This window comes from Dipodomys merriami, unplaced genomic scaffold (genome assembly GCF_024711535.1).
Source record: "Dipodomys merriami isolate MVZ:Mamm:240054 unplaced genomic scaffold, mDipMer1.0.p SCAF_34, whole genome shotgun sequence".
NCBI lineage: Eukaryota > Metazoa > Chordata > Mammalia > Rodentia > Heteromyidae > Dipodomys > Dipodomys merriami.
Genome location: NW_027204937.1, coordinates 4817063 through 4836791, shown reverse-complemented (window position 1 = coordinate 4836791; position 19729 = coordinate 4817063). Strand labels below are relative to the sequence as shown.

The window sequence follows — 19729 nt, the reverse complement described above, 5'->3', positions numbered from 1 at the left end:
AATAACCAGGATATGGTAATAGCTAATGTGTCTTAGAAGACTAAGTATAATCATCAAAATTGTGTAGCCCCTCTCTCCAACAGAAGTAAAAGAGACATGGTGAAGCTGTGAGTAGGAAAAATTCTTCACAGTCTAGCCTAAATTACAGATCCATTCATGAGAATAAAGGGTATGATCATGAAGGATATGATGTGGTCAGATAATGATTTGAACCATGTCTCCAAGTCTATAGGGAAGTAAAAAAGGACCTGACAAAGTAGTAACTTTTTTGTTTTAAAAAGCAGAATATCATTTTAATTGCTCTGATAAAAATAGCTTAGTGTAGGAAAGATCACTGAGAAGAAGAGATCTCATCACTATCTAAGCATGTTTATTCCTTTAGCAAACACATGCTGCATATACACTTTCTATTAAGTTGTATACAAGTGTTTCAGATGCTGGGTATGTGGGCAGTATGACAAAACAGGCCAGTCAGTGGTAAAAGAATAATCACAACCCAAATGAAAAAGTTTCAACTTACCAGTTTTCCAGTAACACTCTGACCACCTTCATTCAGCCAAAACCCAGGAACCATGGCTGAGAAATAAGGTCCCCAGACGCCTGGCACAAAAATTGGGTCTTTGCTGATCTGCAAATAAAAAAAAAGTGTTGAGGGCATGTATAAAAACACATCATGATCCTTGTCTCATCTGACATTTCTATGATTGGAATTTAGATTCTTACTGAATATCTTCTACTATGATAAAATCATTTTCTCCTGGGGAAGATCATGACATGACTCCATCTTTCGAGACCTTTGTGATAAATTCATGTATATGACAAGGTGGCAAAAGGCCATTTTGGAAAGACACTTCTCAAACGATGAATCATTTTCTGTGGGCTTCCTCTGCCTGGCAGAGATACAAGCTGGCATCCCTTCTCCACCCTTCTTCCTATATCTATAGCTTTAGCAAGGAGTGGTTGCAATATTTCCCATTGATCTCAGCCTCTTGAATCTGGGTCTGCCCTGAGACTGGCTTTGTCAAGAGAAGGAAGCAGAGGTGACACAGTCATGGCCTAGACTTCCGAAGGCCAAATACCTGTATTCCTTCTCTTGAGCTACGTGTCTCAGATGGAAAGACATGTACAACAGAGCCCAGTCTGCCCAGTCATCTCAAGGGATGTCCTATATGTAAGACAGCCTATGTGACACCAGCAGCTGACTGTCCCCAGTCCATCAGATTTATCCAGCCAACCAGTAGGCTTTGAGAAAAAAACACCACAACACGTTACTAAGGTTTAAGGCTTGTTACCTTGTGAGAATAAATAACTGACACAATGATTTCCTTTCACATCTATTAGCCACTTAATAGTATGCCCCCTGCTGCGGGGAAACAGAAAAAATCAGAGTTCTTTCACCAATTAACTGAAATATTAGCTTTCCCCCATATATATATAAACAATATATATTTATATGTGAATATTAAAAAATAAATCATAAAGTGGGTGGTAATGACAAAAGCAATTAGAAGAAGAACCAAGAGGGTAACATGTGTGCCAGAGAATAGTAAAAATAGAAGCCACTATTTAGATAAATAAATATGGCCAACTATGCACACCAAGCAGCCAAAACCAAAATCCTGATCTTCCTTAGATGTTACTTCTAAACAAAGCACAAAATGTAAGCACTATATCTTATAAATATGAACCTTTTGCATATACTAGGACTTGAAATCAGGGCTAGGTTGGTGCTAGGCTGGTGCTAGGCTGGTGCTCTATCATTTAAGTCATGCTTTTGTTGCCTACTTTTTGCTGGTGGAGGTGGAGTCTAGTGGACTTTTCTGTCCAGGATGTTTTCAAACTGCCATCCTCTACATCTCAGCATCCTAGGTAGTCAGGATTATAGTTTGTGAGCCATTATTATGTGGCTTGCAAGCATAATTTAATGAAATTATAATGTAAGCCTTGTGTTCTCAGTTTTTTTTTTTTGCTCAAGGCTGCACTCTATCACTTGTGCCACACCTCCACTTCTCCACTTAAAGCTTTTTGCTAGTAAACTAGAGATAAGAACCTCTCAGATTTGTCTGCCTAGGCTGGCTTCAAACCAAGATCCTAAGATCCCAGACTACTATGTAGCAAGGATGATAGACCAGTGTCCAGCTGCTTTGCATCTTTATTAGCATAATTCAATGAAATTAAACTACTCAGCTAGAGGCAACCAGTTTAAACAGATCTACTTTTCCAAATAAATTCAATATATAACAGCCTACCAAGAAAAAGGTCAAAATACTTCCTCCTTTTGCTCTTAAAAAATATTTTTTAGGGCTGGGAAGGTGGCTCAGTGGTAGAGCGCTTGCCTTGCATACATGAGGCCCTGGGTTCAATTCCTTAGCACCACATAAGCAAAAAGAAAAAAAGCCGGACGTGGCACTGTGGCTCAAGTGGTAGAGTGCTAGCCTTGAGCTGAAGAGCTGAGGGTCAGCACCCAGGCCCAGAGTTCAGGCCCCACGACCAGACCCCCCCCAAAATATATATATATATATATATATATTTTATCATCAAGTATTTGTGCAAAGGGATTTCAGTTCCAGAAGTTAGGTTATGAGCACAATGCATCTCAGTCAATATTACCTCTTCATCAGAGCTCCCCATTCTTTCCCTACACTCAAGTTACTGAGTTCAATTCTTATATTGTGTATTGACTTTGCTTTCTGCTTTATAAACTGAACCCTACATGCTAAAGTACAGTTGTTTTTGTTTGTTTGTTTGTTTTGCTATGTGGTTTGAAATCTCGCTGATCTCAACCTGTGTTTTTACATGACAATAAACTTTCTTTCAGTTTGCTCTGAACAAATGGTATAGAGTGGCTTCTTGGAGGAGGGACACAGGCTTGGCTTTAAAAGACTAGAAGGAGTTGGCTAGATGAAATGGAACAGGGATTCAGGAACAGTGCCCTTTGGAGAGAGGTTCTCCTGGAACTCAAGACACTGTCATGTTATTCATAGCAAACTATGATGGCCTTTTCATCGTAAGGCAAATTAGGTAGAGGGGCCAAGGCTGGTAATAAATGTCCCAGTATTCACTCATCTATAAGGCAAAAAAAAAAAAGACCCCACAAGGTTTTAAGGCTGGACAGAAAATCTGTTCATTTATTTATTCTAAATATCTATTCAGCTTTGACTATATATACTTTGGAGTATGATGAGCTCTTGAGATAGCAAAGTGAACTGAATATTCATAATTTCTATCTCATGAGTTTTATGGTCTAGCATTTTAGCACAGAAATAGTCCTTTCATTATCTTGATGCCAACTATTCTGGTTTCTTTTTTGCTAAACCAGTGATTTTTCAAATCAGTAGGATTTCCAACCTCAAATGGGAAGGGAATGAGAGAATGCAAGGAAACTATGTAACATTGCTAACTTTAAATTTTGTCAAATAAGGGCAAGTTATTAAAAGGGAGGTATTTAACTCATAAACTTGGAAAGATAATCTCTGGGAGAAAAAGACAAACTTCTGCCAAAAAAGAGATAGTTCAACTTATATTGACATATTCATTCTTTCCTCTATTAGTTCAACAGATGTCTCGTTAGTTGCCACCATGATCTGGATGTGTGCCAGGCACTGAGATCAATGGTATCAGAAGAGCACCATCTTTGCCCTCATGGAGCATGCCCTGGGGGAAGACCAGAGCAGCTAGTCAGTCAGGTTTGGCCAGAACTTTACTAGATTTAGCACTGAAAGTTTCATGTCCTTAAAAAGCCCTTAGGTGCACCCAAACAATTAGCTACCCCTAGACAAGTATTAATCAAATCCTCAGTGATAACTGATAAATGAAAGAAAGAAAGGCAAAGGTATTCTGAGAACATAGGAGGGAGGACATATATGATCGATCTAGGGATCAGAGAAAGCTTTGCTGGGGAAGGGAGGTAAGAATCAAGATGCAAAATATACTCCACTGGGCCAGTGAGTGTATGTGTGAGAGGCAGGGAGAATGCTCCAGACACAAGGAACACACTCTAACTGGTAATCATTTGCATCACCCTGGTTTTGGCCTGGGAAAATTTCACTACATGCCAACCATAAACTGGAGTCAAGAGCTTCTTTGGGGTGAAGAAGACAGATTCTACTTATAACTACTTGGGAACCAGAGATGGGAAAGGTTGATGGACACTCACCAAAGCCAACTCATTCTTATGTGTCCTGTATTACTCTCCCTCCCAGAATTCTCAGCCCCACTTGACAGCTTCAATAAAGAGTACATAAGGGCTGGTAGCTCACATCTGTACTCTTAGTTATTCAAGAAGCTGTGATCTATGAATCAAGGTTCACAATCAGCCTTGGCAGTGAGTCTTTTATCTCCAATTAACTACCAAAAAGCTGGAAGTGGAGCTCTAGCTCCAGCCTTGAGTGAAAAAGCTAAATAGCAGCACCCAAGCTCCGAGTTCAAGACCCAATACTAGCGCGCGCGTGCGCACACACACACACACACACACACACACACACACACACACACACACACACACACACACACACACACACACACACACACACACACCATATTCACAAAGACAATAAAAGAATAAATAAGTCGTTTGTAATCACACAGATATTAAATGGCCAAAGTAAGATTTGAACCAAGTACACAAACCCCCAGATATACTTTTGCTCCCTCATGTATTGCTTAGGAAGGAAACACATCAACCGCTGCTCCCATCTCCAGTGCTACAATTAAGAATGTTACTGCAGCAGGATTTTACTAGAGAATTGTTGTCTACAGCTCACAAATGTCCATGGGCACTTTGCTGAACTCTGCCCAGGGAGACAGTGGTGAACGGACCCTTGTTTGTGTTCATTCATCTGGCAAGGCACATGCTTCTCATCAGATACTTCCAGTAAAGAAGGATACAAAGAGTACTCCCACTGCCTCCTAAGCCCAGAGCTTTTGGGAAAACCAGAAACAATTTGTTTTGAGAGAGAAGGAGAATGCACATTTGTGTATTTATGTGTTCTGTAATCCTCTGCAGTAAACCTAAATATTTGAAAATATTTTTGTGAACAATCCTTCCAGGCTGATGGCTATCTTGGCCTGGAGGTCGCTCTGTGACTCAAAACAAGAAAGCACACTGCACCATACTGATGACAGGTGTCCATACAGGATGCTGCCTTGCCAGTACTAATGGTGCTCCTGGCAGAAGCAACGACAAAGCTTGACTGAAGGCTTAGTACAGGCCTCACTCTTAGCACTGTACTGGTATGAAATCACTTAATAAACACAGCCCTGAGGGAAGATGCTGTCATTATCTCTGTTATTCAAGTTCATAAACTGAGGCAAAGATGTATCCAATGTTACCCAAACATAACCAGTCACATAACATGGTCTATGTGTTCCATACAGCCTCTGCCAAATTGTTCTCTTGTTACTAGGTAACCAGTACTTCTTTGAATCATTCATCTGTGTCTGAAGGGTAGAAAGCAAGGGCCACTGGAGCCAACAGATTTATTTGAATTGAACAAAGGTCTCTGGTTATGTTAGGCAATCTTTATTTCCAAAGGGCTTTGATAAGTTTTCCTTGCTATACTAATGAACAGATTGAAGAAAGCCTGGGTAAGGTAAAAGACCTTTTGTGATTCTATTCCTCACTCTGCCACATGATAGACATGTCATCTTTTGCAATGTAACTTTTCTAAGCCTCCCTTTCCTCACTTCTAAAACCGATATACGTGTTGGAAGACTCTTATGAAGGTTGAACAGGCTGTCACATACACACATTTTATTCCAAGTTAAATACCAAATAAACATGAACTCTCCTTGGACTGCGGCCTATATGATAAACAACCAGGAGACTGGTTGAGCAACCACTACCAAAAGTAAGTAGCATCACACCACAAGGAGGACTCTAGTTTGTCCTTGGTCTTACTTAAGTCAACATTCTTAGTGAAAAGAAAAGAGATGGTAAAATTTGGACAGACTGCTTATTATGAGACAAGTTCACACCAAAATGAATCAGAATTAAGATGATCCCAATGGGCTAAACACCATGCAGGTTTAGGTAAGAGATCAGTTAATATTTACATTACAGTTAATATTTTGGTAAGAGATCAGTTAATATTTATGTAATATTTAAAATTTTTATATCTTATGGCAGGCACCAGAGACTCTAACAGACCTATAAGCTTAGCTAATTAAGAGGCTATGATGGGAGCATCACAATTCAAAGCCAGCTTAAGCAAACAAATCTGAGAGATTCTTCTCTCCAAATGGCAGTAAAAAGTAAAGGAGCTGAGTCAGAGAGAGGCCCTGAGTTCAAGCTCTAGTACCAGCACCAATTTTTTTTAAAGCAAAAGGAAAGTAGAAAGGTAGGAAGGAAGGAAGGAAAAAGGAAAGAAGGAAGGAAGACAAGAAAGAAAGAAAGAAATTAAGGAAGAAAGAAAAGAAGAGAAAGAAAGAGGAAGGAAAGATTTATTACTTTAAATATACTAACAATATTCTCTTCCATAAGCTGGGAGGTAGATACATGGTAATTCGGTTCAGTATTGTTGTTTAAAATTATATTTAGACATTTGACATATGCTTTAATCATGTGTGTTAAAAATAGAATAATGAAAATTCCAACAAAAGAAAACATTTGGTTGTACAGGAATGAGATTCACAATAAGGCTGTAAAAATAATAATGTGTCCACATGGCTTCAAAACTCAGAGAATCTCTAATTTGACAAAGTAAACAGAGCCTGAAGAAGAAAAGAAAAGAAAATACACCAAGAGCTACAGTGCAGTAGGAGGACAATTGGTATGAGGAGTAGTTAGCTAGTAGCTAGCTAAACTGCCTGGAAGAGGAAAGGCACTTCACAGTCTCAGAGGTAGCAGCACTGAAGCTGGGCTTTTTTTTTTTTTTTTTTTGTCAGTCACAGGGCTTGAACTCTGGGCCTGGGCACTGACCCTCAGCTCTTCAGCTCAAGGCAAATGCTCTACCACTTGAGCCACAGCGCCACTTCCGGTTTTCTAGTGGTTTACTGGAGATGAGTCTCACGGACTTTCCTGCCCAGGCTGGCTTTGAATGGTGATCCTCAGATCTCAGCCTCCTGAGTAGCTAGGATTACAGGCATGAGCCACCGGCGAGCTGGGCTCTGAATAAGTATTAGGATAGATAGAAGGGAGGGTGACCCAGGAAAAAGAGCTCAGCATCATGGAACTGAACACACAAATTGATTTTACGAGGGCTGTTTCAAGTTTTGCATTTTACTTTAGATAAAACATCCCATGGTTTAAAGGATAGGTACAATTTTGCACTCACAGATATTAGTGCTGACCAAAAAACTCAACTTTTCCAAAGCTATACTCATGAAAATGCCTCAGTGAGATGACCTTCTATTTGTGGGTGGTAATAAAAATAAATAGTCACAATAACAACGTGCTAATTTCTAACATTATTGGGTATTTACGCTTGCCACAGGCTCTTCTAGGCTCTTTACATGCACATTTAATATTCATGACAACCTAGTGATAGAGATCCTATTATTATACTTAACTTCACAAGTGAGGGAAGCTAAGCTGTAGGAGTCAAATAGCTAATAAACAGAAGAGTAGTAATTTCAGGAGCCACGCTAAAAACCCTCAACTGATTTCCCTTATTAGACCTCATTCTCCCCACCAAGAAATAGGTCAACTGGACTAGTGATGCCTAATGTCTCTTTGTTCTTATTGAGGTTTTCTTACGTTCTATGAGGCTTAGTCACTTCACCCCAGCTGGCCCCTCAGAACTCTCCTATGTGATAGCTGCACACAGCACTGTGGCCTCACCTGGCCTGGGCTTTGGAGAATTGTCTTGGTTTTTCTCTAGGGACTTTTCCAAGTCTCTCCTTGCTTTGTCATCCCGCTAACCTGTGACAAAGGTTACTGGAGATCTTTTCCTTTTTTTTTTCTTTCCAACTGCCAACTGTCGCATTTAATAGCTACTATGTAGAACTCGTTCTATTAACTGGATAAATAGCACAGATTCCTTGAGTATAAACTACTGTTCTAAGCATAAAGAAGATATGGAAGGCTGGGCTGTGGAGCAGAGTACTGACTGCATTCTGATCCTCCCAAAGATTATAATCTAGTGGGAGTTGGAGTTCAAAAGAGGCCTGGAGGCCACTCAATTGTCAAGTGACTCATGTGTATCTGTGGATTCAGAGGGTGTGTAGACTCAAATACAATCAGCCCATGTTACAGCAGAACACATTGCTGAAAGATCAGAAATACTAAATTGGGATTAGAAGCCTCTTCCCATGTGCTCCTCCCTTTCTTGTCAGTGCCCAAACTGGCTGCAGGAATGGATGCCTCTGGCAGTCTCATCTCAGCTGCGCTCCCATCAGCTGAGTTTCCCGCATGACAAAGCCTGGATGCCTTCTCACACCTCTTTCTGGTGCAGATGACTGGCTGGGAGCAAGGAGTTGTTCCAGCTCCATCTGTTCTGCTTTCTCCAGCCCATCATTCTGAGTTTGGCCTGGCCTAAGCCTCTGGCAGGGGCAGGAGGCAGGCTCCAGGCGCCAGTAGTCCTGGGAGGGAATAGGAGGTTTTGTTTTGAGTGCCCCCAGCCAGGTTGGGATTTTCGAGGGTAGCCGCAGGCATGTGTGGGACTGGGTATTTCCATGGTGGCTCATTTCTCCTTCCAAATGGACCATGCTATCATCTTACTAGAGAAAAACCATTTATACACATTCCTGCCAACTTCCAGATCATTACGTAGTACCAAAAAAAAAGAGCATAGAGAAATCTGTTTATGAATGAGAGCTCTTAGCATTCACCTCTAGCTCTGCCCTTTTTAGGTTGAATTATAATGAGCTATTAACGTGTCTGTCTCTCCTATGCACCAATGAAGTAAAAACTATGTCCTTTCTTCAAGGCAGTGAACACTGTAGAGTAATATGCACACAGATTTCAGAATCAGACAATTCTAGGTAATTCTCGTCAGATTGTTTACTGGCAATGTGACTGAGTCTGAGACTCAGTTTGTTGTTTTTTTTTTTTTAGTTTGTTGTTGGTCATGGGGCTTGAACTCTGGGCTTGGGTGCTGTCCTTGCACTCTTCAGCTCAAGGTTAGCGCTCTACCATTTGAGCCACAGTGCCACTTCTGGTTTTCTGGTCTATTGGAGATAAGAGTCTTAAGGACCCTCCTGCCCAGGCTGGCCATCCTCAGATCTCAGTCTCCTGAGTGGCTAGGATTACAGGAGTGAGCCATTGGCACGGGCCTGAGAATCAGTTTTCTTGCCTATAAATGGGAACATGTCATCCATCATAGTGAGGCCTAAGCCTTGAGTGTTATTATGCACATAATGAGCTTAGGATATAGGAGAATCTCAAAAAAGTGTTATATATCAAGTGATTTAGGTTCATTCCTTTTTAAGATAGTGGAATCACTGGAGTTGATAGGTCTAGGCTCATGCCCAGTCTCTCCTCACTATTGGCTCTCCTCTTTGGTAGATTCTTCCTTCCATGTCCATTTTACTCCCTGTGTCTCCTGGAGTCAACTTCTCCCTCTCATGTGTGTATTGACAATTGTATGCTGATGGTTACCCAATGTTTATCCCAAATGTAGAACTTGATCCTGGATTCCCTACTAGCTATGTGACCTGTATGTCCAGTCAGTGTGTGCTTTCCATCCTTCCTTCTGAGACTACTCTTGTGGGGGGGATGCCAGTTCTCTTGACTGGCTCATTTATCCCTTCTGCTATCCACTATGTTTCAAATATAAATCTCCTGTTTCTACCTTTTATCACTGCATTAGTCTAGCCGCCTTCCATCATGTCTTGCTTAGACTATTTTGACAGTGATCCAATTTATTTACCTGCTTCAAATGTTGTCATCTACCCTATACCCCATCTATCCCTGTTTAAATGCCTTTCATGCTTCCAGTAAATTGTCTTTCTAAAAAGAAAACCCAATTGTGTCTTTGTATTACTTAAATCCTTTAGAGGCTTCCATGACATTTGAGATACTTTCTGGTCTGGTTTTCCCTATTTGACTGGCTTCATCACATTTGTTACCATTTCCTGGTCATCTGCTTCTGTCCCTTTTTTGTGCTATTAAGCACATCATGGAATAGGCCCCAGATTGATTTAACAAGTGGAAATTGCCCTAGTGTGCTAATATCTTTCTTACCTCTGAGTCTTTGTAAATTCTCTTCTTTGTAACTGGAAGGCACTCCTTCTCATTTTACTTATTATATTATATTTAAGATTTTACTGAAAATTATTTCCTTTCTGATGCCATCTTTAAAGCCTGATCTCTGCCCTAATGCTGCATGAAGTAGTCCTGCTAACATCTTCCCTTAGTTCTCTACATTGTTTATAGTAGGTTGTTGTGACACAGCATAAGTGTACTCATCTATAAATACCATGTGATGTATACTCAATATGTAGTATGAGTGTATGTGCATATGTATGTGTGTGTATGTGTGTGTATATATATATATATATATTGCCTTGCAAACTAAATCATTACACACACTTGGGATGTCGCTATTATTTCACTAACATGACAATGCTACTAAAATTAAAAGTAGTAATAGAAAATAAAACATGATTAAAGGCTGAGTATATAGCTTAGTGGTAGAGCTTTTGCTTAGCATGAACTAGGCTCTGAGTGAGATCCCCAAAGCTAGAAGGGATGTAGGGGAAAGAGACATGTCCCCTAAACTGTCACTAACATCTGGTTAATAAAACTTAAGTGTTAGCTTTTGTTTCTATTTGGAAGTTTCTGAAATGTAATTCTCTGCTAAAGAATTTTTACTTCCTAGAAACTCAGTCTCCTTATTTCAGTCTGAGCAAATGAGGAACATATAAAAACTTGTCCACAGATATTCTCTTGGGTTAGTAGTGTGAGCAAACAGGGAGGGCACTGAGCAGGTCTGCCACCAAACTGAACAGTCCCCAAGCTTAAGATGGAGGAAGGCAGTCAAATGCTGTCTGTGATATCCTAAGTTATTTGTAAAGTATTTTGGACTCCTTCAACCCCGAATTCCTCATTCTTTATCATTCCTAAACCCATATGTGATCACAATAGAAATTTAATCCATATGTTTCTCATTCACTTATATTTAACACACCCAAAATTGCTTTGCAAGAGACACTGAATAGCCAGCCAACTTTGAGGTCCCAGATCTCTTTCCCACAAACAAAAAGCCACACTTGATCTCCTGTATACAAATGCCTGACTTGTTCTAGTGAACTCAGACTGCTTCTCACCTTAGAATGCTCTGAGCCATGACTTCAAAGTCATAAAATCATACCATGCATCTTTTTTTTCCCACAACTTAAACAATCTGTGGTGAGTAAACAGCTATTGATGTTTTCTGTGGATACTATAAGAAAGGAAGGTCAGGCTGGGGAGACTGGGAAAGAAAGGGAGATAATGAATAAGATAATGAAGAGGTAGGTGCTCTGTTTGCACAGTCCTCACTGGCTGAAGGCTTAGCTCTGTTGCTCTGATGTAAAATGGCCACGTTGGACTCTTCTATTTCCCCTATTTGTTAAATCCCCCAGGAGGAAAGCACAATACTAATTACTAAGTGGTTCTCAAAGATGGCCCAACCAGTTTTTAAGTCTAAACTAGCTATTAGGAAAAACAACTCCTTCTTGCAGACGATGGGGTTCAGTTAAAAAAAGAAGACAGCCTCCCAAATGAGGCTGATAAGCAGGTGTAGATGGATGGGGATGACACAGCCTTTTCTCTTACCACACATTTGTGGTGCCCATTACACAGTGTCTCTGGCACACAGCTCCTTAGTTTTGACTGCCAAACTGTGGTCATTTTTACCTCCTGTCCTGATCCAGATCAGATCCTTGGTTTCCCTTGAAATCACAATATCTGGCTTCAGATACTGTCTCAGAGATCCGACCACAATAGCTAGTGTTTTGTCTTAACTTGTATGCGACCTTGGTCCTTGAGATCTTTATATCTGCAATGTGGAACAAATAGGATGCTTCTTCCCCATCTGCAAAGATAAAATGTGGCACAGTCTATTACAGGCCTTGGTACCGTGCCTGGTACATTCAGTAACTCAGGGAGCTGTATGCTATGTTAATATCATCAACTCCACACCAGCCAAGGTGTATTTCCTATTTATGGACTAGAGTTCATGAGGGAGTTTAATTGGGGAAAAAAGTAGGTAGACTAGAATTCTGAAGTGGGAAATGAAGGTTGCACTGGTTTGAAAAATAAACAAGGGAATACAACCATTTGGAAGGATTAGTTTCTATGTGTAAGATCTATGAAGGATTAAATTCGTACAATGGAAGCTTTAGTCTGTTAACATTATGCTGCGTAAAGAGAGGCAAAGAGAGCCTTGATTTGCAACATGGCATCTTTTTAAGAAAAGGCATGGACATTTGGAGGATTTCCCCATGCCTGCCTCCTAAGTTTGGCTCAGGAAGTCAGGGTATAGCTACGCAAATCTAGATCTGAACAATCTTGATCTCCAGAACTTTCTCCACAACAGAAGAAGAAAAGGTTGAAATGGGTAAGCAAGGAGAAATTTTTAAAAAAACCACACAACTATTATCTATATACGTATGAGTCATTTTTCCACATGAATGAAAAAGTATTCTGATCTGAGAAGCATTTACCAAACATCACCTGAGATTACCAGTGGAAAGAGTTTATCCCATATATCTCTGCTTAAAAAGGAGATCAAGGAGAACATTAAAAACATTGGTGGTTAAAGAGGAAGAGAAGAGAGAGAATAAAAGCCAACATGGTGTGGCTACCTAGTATGTCAGAAAAAACAGCAAATAAATAGCATATATGCCAGCATGCCCATGGTTGACAGAATTGAACTCATCCCTCCTTCCCACAAATCTGGACAAGACTTCTGAATCCTTCACAGGTCAGTGTGGTGGGTGTCATGAAGTCTCTGGAAGACATATGTCTGAGAATTCACTCAATTCTCTTTATATACATTCACTCTCATATACTCTCATATACATTCTCTTACCTAAGACCTAGGAAAGCTGATTCACATTCAGTTTTGACACAGAAGAAAACAAAGGTTCAAAGAATTCTTTCCTACACTTAGAACTAGTACAGAATCAGAATGCAGACCCAAATCTATTGGAAGTCCACTTTACTTTTCTGAGACACTTTGTTAGAGGAAAAAAAGGGAAGAAGTATGATAAACAGAGGAGACAAGATCAAAACATACAGATACCACATTCCAAATCAGGCAAAAGACGGCCCAGATCCACTGAGCCATGAATGGAATATGTGCCTTATTTGATTCAACAAAGGCTAAGGAAATAACTTACAGGGCTGCTGTCTTTCCCTCTTCTTCACACCCAACAGCAGTACCACAAGAATATTCAGCAAGCCTGAAGTTAAAGAGAAATGCTTGCAATAGTTTTCCTATTTAAATGAGTTCTAACAAAAGAAAACTAGTTTGCAACAGAGGCAAGAGGGACTTCAAGAAGAAAGAGCCCTCAGAGGGAAAGTTGATCTGGAAGGGCTTAACCTTGGCCTGTAGTCCATAAAGGATCATACTAATATGTAAGGTATGCAAACACTGTAGAACAATCAGAAACAAATGAAATGATGGCTTCAGAGTAACAAGATTCAGCTGTGGGCAATGGCCAGGAGGCAGCTTTTGTTATGAATAGATCATCTGGATGTGAAGCAGGCCTGATTTTTAACCCTTGGAGTAGGCAAGCTAGGGTATGAGAAAAGTATCTGGGGCCCATCTGCACTGCCTTAGTAGGAAAGAAAGGGGAAGAAAAGCCAACTGTCTGCAAAATACATGACATGATGTAGGACAGAAGTCCTGTGAGGGTGATTTAAATAGAAATTGTGTATTATTAATCTGTTGTGTGTTTTAATTTGCATGGCAAATTACAAATGTTCTTTCTTTTAAATAAAAAGGCATTACAAATGAACACGGAGGGGAAAAGGGAAAGAAGTTAAATAGAACAAGCAGCTTCTAAGAGGTGTTGGTTAAATTCTCATCCATAATCTTCACAATTACCCCACCATATCCTTCCATTCATAGCTGGACAAACTGATTCAGCAAAGTCTAAAACCTTGTCTGTGGCTACACAAGTGTGAAAGTGGCAGGGTGGGGATTTGACATGGACCTGTCTTCATGTACTCCCAACTATTCCTGCAGGGATGCCTCTAAGCTACTTAGGAACCACAAAAGTCCAGTGAACCTGAGAGAACCAGCCTTTCTCCTTCCTTGCTAGCTTTTGCTATGGATTTACAAAGAATTTACAAAGAATGGGCCACAGAAGGCTGCCTGGAAAGGGCCCTGGTCTACCTTATTCTCAAAGAACAAGGCAAGCCCCCTTTCTGCAGTTCTGCGTCTTGCCCTTTTTTCTCTATACTCATCAAGCTGAAATCAGAGACAAGACGAAAAGAAACGAGGTCCTAGCGTCCACCTGATGTGTAACCTCTGCATGGCATGGGCTTGCCATGATCCTGGCCATTGGAGAATTTGGCTCTCACCTGAAGGACAGGTGGTCAATGGTAAGAGCTCTTTTTCCACTTTACTGCCTGACTTGCGCGGTGGTAATGGAATGCTCAGCCTGGTAAGAAGGAGCAGACCTCCATACTTCCCTTTGGGGCACACAGAGAAGGAAGAGTTGGTAACCAAAGCCTAGAAGATGGTGACACTGCAGCCAGGAGCACAAACGAGGCGTCTGTGTTCACCTGGGTTAGGAATCGAACGGCTTAGTGCAGCTGGAGACCTTGCTAAATTGTGGCTTGATCCTATGTAAAAGACAGACCAGAATATTCTCCTTCTAAGATATTTGAGAAAATCAGAGGGATAGTAGCTGGTGGGTTTTGTTGTTGTTGTTGTTTTATTTTGTTTTCATATACCCTAATCTTCACTCCTCAGGATAATCCTGTGCCAGAAGTCTCTACCTGCATACTGCCTGCACACAGTCAATAATCAACAAGTGAGAGCTGATTATTTAACTTTCTGTGCTCTTAATTTTTAAGCTAGGAAATATTTACTTTCTCTCTCTCTCTCTCTCTCTTTTTCTGAGTTCAAAGTACAGACTGATCTGGTTAATCCTCCTAAGATACAAACAATAGAGGTGTCAGGGGAATGAATGACTGGAGAGGTAGTAAGTTGGAGTGGAAGAAATCTGGGTCTTGTTTTTCATGCTGAACCACAAGGATTGCTCAGTTTTCAAATTGTGTCTCTAATGGGTTGATGGTTCAAAGATACCTGATGTTTACACTTGAGGCATTCATACTAATTGATGCCCTGTACTCCTCTGTCAAGGGTTCCAGCTGCCTCCTCCAGTTACAAGGCCTTAACTGACATCTTGTATGCAAAGTACCTGTCTTGGATTCTGATACAGAATAAGAGCCCAATTTAGGGCAGGACAAAAGAGGCTAGAAAACATCTGGCACCATTAAGAATCAAAACTATCCAGACACTCTTTCCATATATATTCCTTCATAAAATATTTAATTGAGTTACTACTATGTGTCAGGCATTAAGGAAACAGATGCCCTTGTTCTGCTTTTCAGTAAAATTGGGCTATCTGATGCTCCATTCAACAACGCCAAGAAAACTATGAGCCTCAATAAAAGTATAAATACTTAGTAACAAAATAGATTGAAGAAGGCATCTAGGTTTGGTTAGAATGAAAAATTGGGCCTGGTTTGGTGGTATATACATATAATCTCTGCCACTCCACAGGCATTAAGTAGAGAGACTGACATCTGAAGCCAATTCCAGGACAAAAGGGAAAAAAAATGTCTGGTGGTAGAATATCTAGCAATAACAAGTCCCTGAGTTCAAAACACCAGTAGTGCCAAAAAGAATATTAGAGCATTAGAATATTAATGAACAAAAGACCATTAGAAGCTGGGAGCCTGTGGCTCATGCCTGTAATCCTTATCTACTCAAGATGCTGAGTTCTAAGGATCATGGTTAAAGCCATCCCAGGTGAATTGCTGGAAGTAGAGCTATGGTTCAAGCACTAGCCTTGAGTGAAAAAGCTTAGAAAGAATGCCTAGGCTCTGAGTTTAAGTCCCAGTACTAAAACAACAACAACAACAAGACAATTAGAAGCTTTATTTTCACTGTCTTATTTAATAATTGCAGTCCTGTAAGATAAGTATATGTGTCCCCATTTAACAGACAAGGTAAGTGAGGCTCAGAGGATTTATATAACTTGCCTCAGGTCAAGTAGCCATGAGCAGGATGAGTATAAACAAAATTTCAAACATGAGTAGAAGGGCAGTAGAGGTTGGATCCTGAAGGGCCTTTCCCAACATGCTAATCAGTGGCAAGTGTTCTTGTGAATGTGAAATAATCCCTGCTCCTACTCTGGCTGCTTCATAGCTACTAGTCCACAAACACACTCCTGACTTGCTCCATCATGTGATCAGGTTCACCAGGCCAAATGCACACAGAGGGCCATTTGAGTTTGGCTTGATTCACAAGTGAATGCATTCGGCACAGTCATTGTTCTGCCTGACAGTCCTTGTGGTCACAGCTATGTTACTTCTCTCCACAGAGTGGGGTCTTCCTTGGCCCTCTGGAGCCTCTGAACTCCAGATCCGCTCCATGATGTGTGAGTATGTGTGATTTCTTCGCTTCTGCTAACTCAGAAATTCCAAGCAGAGGAAAAGCTTCACTGTCTTACCTCATTCTATCCATCTATGCTTGCCCAATCCACTTTACCATTACCCATTGCTTCTCCATGTTTTGTATGTTAACCTTTAACTTTAAACTATATAACCAGCCCATGCACAAAATCCAAGGCATACATGATGAACCCTGAGCACTTCAAAGGGGGTAGGGGTAGTTGCCAGGTGCTACAGGCAGGCCTGCTATATCCTGACTTTGTTAACATCTGACCCAGACTCCTGTCACTCCTATTTCTTATCCATGCCTTATTACTGAGGACCTGCATCCGACCCGAAGGCTCTTCCCATCCTCAAGCTCTTCCTCTTTGGAGGTTTGGCTGATCATCCAGCTTTGTGTTCTGAATAAGGGATGTGCATGTGGCCAACAGCAAAGCGGTCTTCCATTGAGGGATCTTCACACAGTAAGGGTGTCTCCAGTAAATGTCCCTCCTCCCAGGCCACATCAATGTCTCTCAAATGTGTCAGTGCTACAGACCATTTACAGCTTTCCTCATAACCAACAGCTCAACCAAGCAATTATTATGGCATCTCCAATAAGTAGGGAAGATTCTCTTTTAGAAGTTAAAGAGATGGTAGCTCTGAAAGTCAAGTAAATCACTCAAATTAACCTAAAAAGTATCAATATTGAAAAGAAGAACTTCTCTTTTATTTCTAAGGTGAGTTTTTAATTGACCTAATATTGAGAAGGAATGTATATGACTTGAGAAGTCAAAAACACCATTATATATCTCCAAAGGCATCATCTTGTAGTCTTTTCTAGGGTGATAATAGAGAAAGCCTATTCATTTAGCTTAAAGTTTTAGCTTCTATTCAGAGATAAGATGTTGTAGTTGTAATTTTCCATAGTACTAAAGGACATGAAAGCAGCTGTATCCCTTAGTGGCAGTGAACAGATTCTGTGAGATCATCAGCCTGGTTGAGAAGATTCCTTCATACTCGAGGCCACACTTTTCCTACAGATGTTCTTGCCGCAACTCAAGGATAGTACTCAAAGACAGAGACAACCAGCATATATTTGTGGTATCACAACAAGACAGAATCCTTTGGATATTCAAGGAGAATCATCATGAAATACCCAGTGTGAGCATTCAACACCATTTTGTTTTCCGAGATCTGGAGCATGAATCTAGGTGAGTGAATGTTCCATTAAAATTTATGGGATGGCAACATGTGCTGGGGCTGAGTGAGTCACTGGTGGTAAAGACATGAATGGCCCACAACAAATTCACAGCCATGCGCGCAAGGAAGATATGTCAGGTTCCCAAGAACAAACATGGAAGAATGCACAATGTTAGAGCTTTTCACCATGTGGCACTGGCTTTTTCATTTACTCTCGTATGAAAGCTTCAGGAAAGAGGTCTGTAGGCAACTGAGCTAAGAGGTGAGGAAAAGAGCAGATGGAAAGGTATGGTAGACAGAGAAAGAGAAAGAGTAGTAAAGCTCTAGTGCCTAGCTGGAGGAGGGAGGAGGAGAAGGGAGGGTGATCTCTCTTGGGACTGAAGAGGTTCCCCCGGGGTTTTGCTGTGCAAGAGAGCACCAGGACAAGCCAAGAACTTAGAAATGATTCATACTAGCAGAGAGGTGCCTGATTCCTCACCTCCAATTTTATAAACTGAAAATGAGTATACTGAATTAGATGATCTTTAAAATGCCTCTCGGGCTCTAGTCTGACAGTTCATCCAATGACGGCAACCGTCAGCAGTATTCCTCATGTGGCTGAACCTAATAAATGGGTATGCAAAACATCATTTAATTTCTAATAAAGGAACAGTTTGGCTTCAAGTGACTTTGAATTCAAAGATATGGCCGCTTGAAAGTAGGCAACTCTCATACTCTTTCTCATCAATACTGCATGAATAACAATATTTATTAGGGTCAATGTAAGGATAAAAGAACACTAAATATTTCAAACTACCTGGCCCTGAACTGTATAGACCATGATAATGACAATTTGCCTTGTGAAGGTTAAAATGTGTTTGTGACTTTAACTAGGTTATCACTATTCTACAATACTGTGAAATTTATGTAATCACCTAATCTCAATTAAAGAAAAAAAATGAGAGAAGGGATGGGTTAGGAGCGATGGGTGACAATGTTGTCAGACACTTTGTACTCATATACTGTTTTGTAGAATGGGAACTTCTTTGTACAACTGCTTAAAGATAATAATAAAATAAAATAAAATAAAAATACCTGGCCCTTAGCACTGACTCAACAAATGTCTACTGATTACATTAACTGGACAGGGTAAGTTGCAGTTCCACATATTTTTTTCTTTTCTTTTCTTACATGGAAGTTTGCCAGGAAAGTACTCTATTCTAGAGCCACAGTCCAATTGCCATCCCTTTTTGCTTCAGGCTAATTTTCAGATATGGTTATGAGTTTTTGCCTCAGCTAGACTTGACTATGAGCTTCCTATCTATGCTTCTATAACTAGGATTACAGATGTATGTCACCCTTTTAAAAAGGTGATTGGCTTTAACTTCCAGTAAAACGGATAATTACTGATGGTTTTGAGCATGGTTTTGAGGGAAGGCATATTTAGAATTATGTTTTCTTGGGATCCCTGGCTGTTGTGTTGAGAATAGAATAAGGGATTAGAGATGATGATGCTCTGTCAGGAGCTCCTTGGACCCTGCTGGACCACAATGGTTGGATTCTGTGTTAACTTTTCTGGTAGAACTGACCATGTTTACTGATGGCTTAGAGCAGGAAGTGATAAAAAGAGAAAGGTCAAGGATGGTTTCAAGGTATTTTGAGCCAGGACAACTGTAATAGAATTATTCTTTACTCCTTTCAAAAAAGGCAGTTGGAAATTCCAGGGGTGAGAGAAATTAGAAATGGGGCCTGTGACACACTGAATTTTAGGTTTCTATTAAAAACCAGAAATGCTGATTAGGTGATTAGATATATTAGTTAAGATACCAGGAATGGTTAGCCTGGAAATGAATATTTAGAAATCACAGTCCATAGGAAATCTTTTAAAACTGGGAGTCTTAGAGAAGCCACCAAAGAGGTATGGAAAGATCAGAAGGGAGGAAGTGTTGGCCAGAGACTTGAAGGTCCAAGGCATTCCGAAATTCAGAAACAGTGGTAAAGGAAAAGAAT

The 19729-nt window shown here is 40.4% G+C and overlaps 1 protein-coding gene across 7 annotated transcripts in view; it reads right to left on the bottom strand.

Annotated features, from left to right (window-relative positions):
* The window catches only part of Fggy (FGGY carbohydrate kinase domain containing), a 377144-nt gene that overhangs the window by 125406 nt on the left and 232009 nt on the right, over positions 1-19729 (bottom strand). For all 7 annotated transcript variants that reach the window (XM_069987161.1, XM_069987164.1, XM_069987162.1 and 4 more), the window contains one exon: positions 521-628. In XM_069987161.1, the coding sequence (XP_069843262.1) occupies positions 521-628 (108 nt within the window). The remainder of the gene's footprint in view (positions 1-520; positions 629-19729) is intronic.